Genomic DNA, 9,886 nt, shown 5'->3' on the forward strand with positions numbered 1-9,886 from the left:
TGTTTCTTGTATTCTACGTTAATGACATCATAAGGATTATTGTTGAATCTTTGTGTAAATCACTCTCTATTTCAGTAACTTTGCATAGTTGTTGGTTTGTCTTAGTTGAGTTGTAAATTCAATATTCAATAGAGTTGCTATTGAAGTTGATCACTTGGGATTAATGATTGAGAGGAAGTAAAAGGGTTCTCATATTTAGGGTGAGTGTAAAACGAAGCTTCACGGGTAGTATTAGGAATGTGACCTTGAACTATGATTGTTCAAAGTTAACCCATTTGTCCTTTTGAATATTATGAGTGAAATAGTTCTATAGGGATTCCTAAATAGAAAGCCACTAGGATTAGAAAGAGGCATTGAACATCATGGAATTGGTGTTTATAGAAGACTAAGTGTACTAATTCGAAATTGTGAATTTCCTTTCATGGGTAGAATGTCCTCCAGACGTATGTGTTGTTTGCAATGAACTGAGTTACCAATCTACTGTGTTCTCTTTATTCCTTTTCCGCTTCATCATCTTGTATAAGCTAAGACTTTATTCATTGTTGTCAAATATGGTTTAACTTGTTAGACCAATTATTTCAACATCGTGTCCAACACTTGTCCCCTCAGGAACAAAATTTTAAAATTTACAAAAACTTCTCTTATTTTCTGCCTAAGTATTTTTCAATCTCCCATTCTCTCAATGTAAGAATTACAAACTAAATTGTATTTAAAAATATTTCTCAATCTTTTCAGATATCCTTATTTTTTTTCACTTTTTTAAAATAATGAATCATAAGAATTTCTCTTTGGTCTTTCTAAATTTCTCTCCCTTGAATTTACCATCGACATAAAGATGACATAGAACCACATTTATAAAGATTCAGATAAAGAAAACCCAATTTGTGGGTCTAATTTGAAAACATTAATGACATTTTCTTTTCCCACCCTGTTACCTTCTCCTAGACCCCTGATGAAATGTAAAAAATACCCCTATTTTCAGAGACATATCTTCGAACGCACCCATTTTTCATAAAATTTCTATTATACTTCATTTCAGAAATGCATATTATTTTTTACGAATAAATGTATTTTTCGGATATGCATATCCGGATAAACCTTATTTTTTACTAAAGAATATATTTTTGGATATGCATATCCGAACAAGTTCCCTTTTGTGTTTTTATAACTTAGTATTAGATGTAACCGGATAGACACACCTAGTAGCCATGCATCAACAATGCAACAAATATGTAAATACCAACAATTTTCCTATTGAGGAAAAAATTAGAAAATAAAAATACTATTAAAATAAAATTATAAAAATACAGCTAAAAATTAAATAAAATCAAATTAAGTGTCTACATATTTTTCCGAATTTTTTTCGAAATTATGAAAATAGAAAATAAATCAAATAAAATAGAAAAACAAAAAATTTAGGGTGGTGTCTCAAATGTTGTCCCAAAATAAGGGATTTTGGTCTCTGATTTTTCTAATAAAATGACACGGTGAAATTTTGATTTAAAGTCAATTTTCTAGAAAATCGATTTTTTTTTTACAGTAGGTCGCTAAAGACCAAAAACGCATGAACGCATAGGGTCACGCAAGGATACAATTTCTATTTCTCCAATATTGATTAAAAATGACATAGAACTCCCGGAAACGGCGTCAATTCAATAAAAAAGTGCAGTAAACAAGATAAGGTGTGTTTTTGAATATGAATCTCTGAATTCACCTTAAATTTTTTTGGAGATAAATCTCTGAATTAAATTTTGACAAAAATGAAATGGAACTACTTCAAAGATATATCTTTTTAAAAAATTTCGAAGATATTTATGAGTTTTTAAGTAAGTGTGAAAGATGTTGGCAGGATGGAAAAAGAAATAGCCATTAATTTTATTTGTGATAATTTATTTTACTTTTTCATTGCTCTTTTTTTCGTACTTCACTCATCAACATTGTGTTGTTGATTATATTAATTTGAAAACATTAATTTTAGTGATAATTTATTTTACTTTTCATTGCTCTTTTACTCACATTAATATTCTCTGTGTTACTCATTTTACTATTTTTACATATTCAATCCTTATAAAAAATAAACGGTTGATTTATTTTTGTAGGGGCTATACTTAAAATTCATGAAATCGGTAGAAATTAAAAATAGATTTGACCATAAACTTAGTCAATAAAAAATATATAAACTTCAATTTAATAAAATGTAAATTAAAGCAACAAACAAAATAATAACTCAAACAATTATCAAATAATAATAATAATATTTTTTTTAACAAAGCAAAATTAACTTCTTTTATTATAAATAAAAAATTCAATACAAGAAAAAAAAATAGAAAATAAGAGTGTGGTGACAAAGATTCTATTTCTAACACAGGCCGAGACATAATTGTCATCGGTCGCACATTTAAACCATAAACTATACCATCAATCACATTAAGTTTGCCAATTAAGTTTTAGTCTTATCTTATTAATATTTTTGTTAAATTTTCTCTATAATTATTGTATAGACTAAAAGTGTCAAAATAAATAGATTCAACAATCAAGAAGTAATAGTGCGATCAAGCATTCAATTTCTTTTTTGGGATATAGCCTAAACTACCCCATTCTTCCAAATGTGTTTGAACCTATAGAGGTCAATGCATTATTGACAAAATAATAGTTATTATTGTATTAATGTACAACATGCAAATAAAAAATGTATCTTTTTTTCTAAACAAAAAACAACAACTAAAAGAGAACAAAGGAGTAACAAAATGTTACAAACATGAATGTTACTTACCTTACAAACTCACAATGGTAATCACAATGGTACCTTACTATTACTACATGCCAATCATTCATTAGGGAGTTCTCCACTGAAGCTCAATTTGAATCCTTCCATTTTTAGAATCAATAAGATTATACTTCTCATTGATTCTATTGTTGCTAACAACATCAGACAAATTTATATCCACATATCCTAGAGTTTCCTGATTAGAACAAAGCATTAACAATAATGTTAAAAACCATAAGAAAAACATATATAGTGAAATAGAGCCCTAATATATTATGCATGAATTGATAATTAGTGTTACCTTAGGATGGAGTAGACCTAGCTTTGAGGAGGCACTTATCACTTCAACATAAATCCTCTCATTTGTGGGGGGTTCATCTAGAGTAAATTCAAATGTTTCACCCCATCTTGGATCTCTATTTTTCCTCACATGCTGTTCAATTTCCATAAACAATTGTCAAACTAGATTCAAATGAATTCAAAACAACATAGTCAACAACGAATCTAACAATGAATTTGAGTATTCATATGAACTAAGTAGAGACTAATATGAAGAAATCAATAACTGATATTTGAGTATACGTGTTTTCTAGAAATCAAATTATGCTATAAAAATATTTCAGTTGTGAGATTTGTTCATATACTAAGAAATTTTAATAACCTTGATACCATTAAATCAGAAATTGACAAATTATAAACAAACGTTAATATAGTATACGAGTTTGATTTTTGACGAATATTGAATATACTTGAACATCTTATAATATAATACCTTAGTTTTTCTTTCCTCTCCTTTAAATAAGAGTCGCGCAAACGGATTTGTATGATGCTTTCCTTCAAGATCTTCAGCTTCATGGATGATAATCACAAGCAAACCACCAGTAGCAGGTGTTCCTTCAGGAGCCTTTTCTATTGCATTTGTGTCTTCTGAATTCTTAGCTAACTCATCTTCCTTAAAAGGTTTGTAAGTAACCTCCACAACGAGCTCTCCTCGTGACTTCAGGTTTTCAGGATCATTAGGATCAATTGTCTTGAGTAATTTTAAAGTAAGTTCATTTGGTTCATTTGGTGTAAGATCTTTCAAGGGAATTCTATTCATTCCCATCTTCTCATGCTTCCCAACCTAATTAACCATAAGAAATTAAAATAAGATTCTTGAAAATATGTTACAAGAAATATTATGCAATGAAACATTAGTTGCTTGATTAACATCTTCATAGACTAATTACCTTTTCCCAGTCAAAAACAGTAAGCATTAAGGCTTGAGATTCTGGATCTTTAATCACCACCTTAAATTCTTCATTCCATTCCGGATTCAAGTTCTTGTACTTCACAGTTGTTTTCTTTGAACCAAGTTTATCATCTTCAAGTTTAAGCTTCACATAAGGGTCTGATGCTCCCATTATATCTTTCTTTCTAAGCTTCAATGCTTTCACAACCTTTACATGAAGGATTCCAACTGGCTTTTTCATTGCCCTGACAAATTATATAATAAAGTTAAATTAATCAATCTAATTAACACCTAATAATATTGTTATAATAAACAGATAAAATGAAGAAACAATGATTCATACTTTGTTGGATCCATTATTTGCACCTCTAATGCTTTAGGCCACAAATACATTTTTGCAACTTGATCTTTTATAATTTCCTGAAATGAAGAGGCAAGAGAATCAATGCTAAAATTTTACACTGCTAAAATTTTTGCTATTTAACAAACAATTTCGCGACCGAAATATATCAGTGTCTTTAGTGACTGACTGATTTTCCAAACCAGTCTTTAAATCAATTGTTAAATGATTTTGCTAAATAAATCGACCACTAACTGCTGATGATAGACCCTGATTTGACTATTTCAATCTTTAAATCAGTTGCTAACTCGATCACTATGCCGCAGTTTTTTTTTTTTTGTAGTTTTACAAGCATAATATTAATGGAAGTGCTATAGTATATGCTACCTGAACAATCCTGTAAAGACCAGGGATAGACATCGCATCAGCTCCGAGCAGTTTTAGTCCAAAATCAACATGTGGCTGCAATCGATGAATCAACATGTAACGTTCGATTAACCTGTTTATTCAAACAAGACCTAAGAAATAGACATCATATATACCTTCTCCATGAGAGACACGTAAATATTGGCGAAACAAGGAAAACTTGGAACCAGAGGCCTCAGTGTTATGCGCGGAGAAGCAAATACTTGCAAATCAACAACCTGAAATCGTTTAATTTAAAGCATATAAAGATCCTTCAAAATATTTGCATTTTCGGTTGTTAAAAAGGTGCACGAATGAAGGTACTAATGAAATACCTGAACCGTGGCTCGCAGCCCAAATGCTTTAACTGCAACTATAATGTTAGGATTCCCAGCCCACTTCATTGATAGTTCCATAATCAATTCCTTTTCATCAGTACTATACACTTTCATTCCTGCCATAGTATATAGTCAGGTGAATGTAAAGTCAAAACTTATTACTCTTGTTCATTGCTGAAAGAGTCATTCATGGATCAGACGGGGAAAAATTTTGGATCATGAAAGTTAACGCTTGAAAAAGATTTATGCAGAAAACGCTTAAAAAAAGCTGTTTTCAATGAATTCTAAAAAAAAAAAGTTGTTGGTAAACAAACTTCATTCAATAATTATAAACATGGTCAACACACCACAAGCTTGAAACAAATTGTGTTGAGACACTCTCCATTCACATTTTAAAACAAGCACAAATAACTAAGTCAACCAATTACGCAGCAACTTTACACGCAGACAAAATAGATGCCAAAAGGGCATTATTATACCAAAACCTAAATCCTAACAACCAAACCAATTTGAGCAGAATGAGAAACTTACTTAGCTCCGTCATAAAATATTCAAACATGATCTCTAGGCTACTCCATTTCATTCCACTCGACTCCGTTCATATCAAAATATCCAAAATTGGCCTAAAATCTATCCAATTACGAATCATTTTTCTAACTTGTGCATACTCATTTTGACTAAAAGTGGTCTCAAATATGACCAGTCTAACCACATGGTTGGAAGTCATTAGATAGGTGGAGAGGATGGTAACATTGGCAGCCAACCACCAATAGCACTGTATCCAAAAAAGCCAAACACTTTTGAGGCTTTTTAACAAACACATTAGATGCAAAATTAAAACTGACTAAAACTAACAAAACAAACAGAAAGCAAAACAAAATATACACAAAATCACCAACAAACACATAATTTAAAGTGAAAATAGAACCTTGAAAAGTTGGTGGTAAAGAACCCAAGTTAAGTTCCTCAAATTCAACTGAATCAATTTTATACTTTGGAATTTGTTCAGCAATAATTGGCTTTGCAATAGTTCTTGCAGTCTTGCAAATTGCCTACAACATCCAATTATTGCTAATTAATGATAATTCCTCAAAATTCAAAATTCAAAACAATTGCATCAATAACAAACTAACAATACAAAAAATACCTTATTCAAATAAGGCCACATATACTCAACAAATTTATTAAGCCAATCAAGCTGCAACAAAAAAAAACAAAATATTTATCAATAATCACATAAATATTTTCCAGAAAACTTAAAATTTTTCATTAAATTAATATCATACACGATCATAATCTGGATTTTTAATCCAAAGAGGTATCTCTGGAAGCAATTGTTGCACAGTTTTCAAATCTTGTTCAACCAAAGGACTAAATGTAGGGTCCTGAAAAATAAAATCATACAAAAAAACAAGTCAAATTAATTTCAATCTAGTCCTTTATTTTAATCAAATTTCAATTCAGTCCATCTGAAAGCTAAAAATTCATAGATCTCATTAAAAAAAAGTCAACAGCAATAAAAAAAAGTGAGAAACAGAAAAAACTAACTAACCTCAACATGTATTGATTGAAAGTATATAAAAATATAATAACCAATCAATAATCCAACAGAAGTTCCAATTCCAAATCCCAAGAAACCAGCTATAGTACTTAAAATTCCCATTTCAATTTCAATTTCAATATCAATTTCTAGGTAGCTAGTTAGCTACAAAAACTGTTATCATAGTAAAAGTGGAAAGTTTGAAGTGATTTGAATTAAGTTTCTGAAATTGGAAAAAGAAAAAAACAAGGAACATGTATAATTAATTATTATGTTGAAAGTGAAATAAAATGGTATTTAATTTAATTTAATGGACATTGTTTGTTTGCCTTAAATCATAGGCCACTTGATATCCACATATATACAGTTGACAACTAAGTTTGTTGTGACTGTCGGCAACATTATTCTTTCAAGATATTTTCAATATATATTTGATTTTAATTCTCTAATCATGTTATATAGGGGTTGAAATTGAATATTTTACTAATAATAAAAATAATATTTAAGTTTGAGTATTTTAAAGTTAAATTATTAAAATGTATGATTCTCCTGAGATAATGATCCATAAAGAGAGGTACAGTGTGCTTTCTTTGTTGCCTTTTTGGATTTTGGCATTTTATATTATTCTTTTGTATTGACTTTGGCCCCTATGCAATTATGAATTAAAAAGGACAAACTTTATGGTTTATGGAAAAATAAATAATTGCTTCTTCTTAATTAAGGTGCAATTAAGTGTAATGCAGATGCAGCGGTCTTCAATCGACAAGGTTGTTATGGTGTGGGGATCATATGTATTTGCAAATGAAAATGATAAAATTTAGGTGTGAGGAAAGTTTTGTTAAATTTATTTTTATTAAATAAATCAAAATTATTTTAATTTGTAGAGCTAAAAAATATATTGAAAGAGAGTTTTGGAGCATTCAGACAAAAATTTAAAATATATTTTAGGTTGTTATAGTATTAAAGATTGAGAAATGCAAACGAGTGCCCTAGATGCACTTGTTAAGAATTTAAAAAAAAAAAGGTAAGTAATACTTATATTTAATGTTTTAAATATTGAAATAACTGATTTTTTTTAAAGAATAACAAAGGTTGTTTTATTAAAATTGCTTGTATTCAATGTATTGGATATTGAAATAAATCATTTATTTGAGGATTTTTTCTTTGTATGGAATGCTTAAAGAGTGCCCATGAGACTCTCGTTAGCATGACCTTTAAAGATTTCAAACACGTTAAAGATTTTTCTATATTTTAAAAAAAAATCATTTTTGAAGCACTATCTTCTTCTTTCTCCAAACTCTTAAACAAAATCTAAATGTTTTTTTTTTTATAAACATCAAATCTGCATTGCGTACTTTAATTTACTGTTTCCACGTGTTTTTTCTAGAGAGAAGTCAGTCTCTCTCTCTCTCTAAGAAACTTATCGTGCTCCTTTCCCCCCCCCCTTCTAGGGTTGGTGGTGGCGGCTCCTTGGCCTCTCTTTCCCCAGATTTCTTCTGGTCTCTCTCCCAGCTTTCTGGTCTTTTCACCTCTTTTGGTGTTTCTTTCCCCGGCTTTATTCCGGCGTGTTTTCGGTTGTGGGTCAGTTTTCAGGTGGTCATGGATAAGTGGAAAAATATAACCTTCTCAAAAGAGGAGGAGGAAGGTGTGGTGGTGGCGGATGATGAAGTATGTGAAGAGGAATCTTTTCAGAGAACTCTTGCCGGAAAATTATGGTTGGAAGGCAGCTTCAACGCTCGAGCCTTCAAAGCCACAATGATTAGTGCTTGGAAGTTGAGGAACCCTGTTGACATCCAAGATCTGAGCAAAAACCTATTTCTGTTTAAGTTTTCGTCAAGGAGAGATCTTGAATTTGTTCTTAAGAATGGCCCTTGGAGTTTTGATCGTGCCTTACTGGTCCTAAACAGGGTTTCGGGAGAAGAGCAACCTTCTGATTTGGACATGCATTTCGGAGTATTCTGGGTCAGGATTTATGACTTGCCTTTGATGCTCAGATCTGAGGCCATGGCTAGAAAGTTAGGCTCTCTGGTCGGGAAGTTTGAAGAGTTGGATATGCGAGACGCGTGCAGGAATGGAAGATTCATGAGGCTAAAGGTGACTATCGATCTGAAGCTCCCATTGAAAAGGGGAACAATGGTTAAATTCAAAGAAAAGAATGTGCGGGTTCACTTCAAGTATGAGAGGCTTCCTACGTTCTGTTTCGTTTGCGGGAGGATAAGTCATCAATTGAAGGATTGCGAATCTTTGGAAGATCTTACGGAAGAAGGTTTCGAAGAGTTGGAAGAACAGGATTTATCCTTTGGGCAATGGCTGAGGGCCTCCCCCTTACCGAAAATGCTCGAGGAGGTCAAAAAGAAGGATTCTAGCTCAGGAACATGTAGTAAAAGCTTGTTTAACGCATCCTCTAGCCACAGCAAATGTGAACCAAAAGATAAAGAGGTAGAAGATGAGAATGAGGTCCAACAATCCAAGCAAAAGGTTCTTAGTAAGGAGATTAACCCAAAGCTTTCGGATGATATTTCCAAATCAGCTGACGTCGAAACTGTGGCTGAGTCATTGGGAGAAGTGGTGTTGTCCAGTGCTACCCCTGAAGCAGGTAACATCGCTAGGGGTGGAGTAATGCCAAAACGAAAGTGGGTGAGGAAGAAGGGGGAGAGGCGAAACAAGGTTTCATCTAAGAAGACCCTAGAGCACGAAAACTCTAAGAGACAGCTTGTAGATGTGATGATTGTTGATGGCTCTGTGGAAGATTGCGGCAGTGGTGAGAAGAAGAGGAGGCAAGTGGCTGAAAGTGACCCAAATTTGACCCCGTTACCAGAGGTGGTGTTGGAGGCCCAACACCGCCTATCTCAATGAAGATCCTGAGCTGGAACTGCAGAGGTTTGGGGCATCCTCGGGCAATTCGAGCCTTGTCAAGGCTCATCAAACTTGAAAACCCCTTTTCGGTCTTCTTGATGGAGACTAAGATGAAGTTGGAAGAGATGTAGAGTATAGCTTTTAAAATTGGTTACAATTGTGTTCTTACGGTGGATTGTAGGGGGAGTGGCAGGGAGAGAGCGGGGGGTTTGTGTCTTTTATCTAAAGATCCAGGCTGTTTCGAGATACGTTCCTTTTCTAATAACCATATTGCTGGTAGCTGCCAATTGGAGGATGACGATGTTCCGTGGCTCTTTTTGGGATTCTATGGTTTTCCTGAAGATCATTTAAAGAAGAATACGTGGCTTTTGATTCAGGAGGTGTTTCGGGAGGCTGCTGGGAAATTTAT

At 32.4% G+C, this 9,886-nt stretch overlaps 2 protein-coding genes across 2 annotated transcripts; one reads left to right on the forward strand and one right to left on the reverse strand.

The window, feature by feature from the left end:
• Window positions 1-2,536: 2,536 nt before the first annotated feature.
• LOC131596683 (synaptotagmin-2-like) lies at window positions 2,537-6,880 on the reverse strand. The gene is made up of 12 exons (XM_058869411.1): window positions 6,634-6,880; window positions 6,368-6,466; window positions 6,229-6,279; window positions 6,010-6,133; window positions 5,079-5,197; window positions 4,881-4,982; window positions 4,726-4,800; window positions 4,342-4,418; window positions 3,997-4,243; window positions 3,540-3,890; window positions 3,069-3,200; window positions 2,537-2,963 (listed from the first exon to the last, which is right to left on the reverse strand). Exons 1-12 carry the CDS (start codon window positions 6,742-6,744, stop codon window positions 2,835-2,837), a joined length of 1,617 nt encoding a protein of 538 aa, XP_058725394.1. The 5' UTR covers window positions 6,745-6,880; the 3' UTR covers window positions 2,537-2,834.
• Window positions 6,881-8,220: 1,340 nt separating this feature from the next.
• On the forward strand, window positions 8,221-9,477 carry LOC131598649 (uncharacterized). The gene has a single exon (XM_058871230.1). It carries the CDS (start codon window positions 8,221-8,223, stop codon window positions 9,475-9,477), a length of 1,257 nt encoding a protein of 418 aa, XP_058727213.1.
• Window positions 9,478-9,886: the final 409 nt, after the last annotated feature.

The sequence above is a fragment of the Vicia villosa genome, linkage group LG4 (genome assembly GCF_029867415.1).
Source record: "Vicia villosa cultivar HV-30 ecotype Madison, WI linkage group LG4, Vvil1.0, whole genome shotgun sequence".
Classification (NCBI taxonomy): domain Eukaryota; kingdom Viridiplantae; phylum Streptophyta; class Magnoliopsida; order Fabales; family Fabaceae; genus Vicia; species Vicia villosa.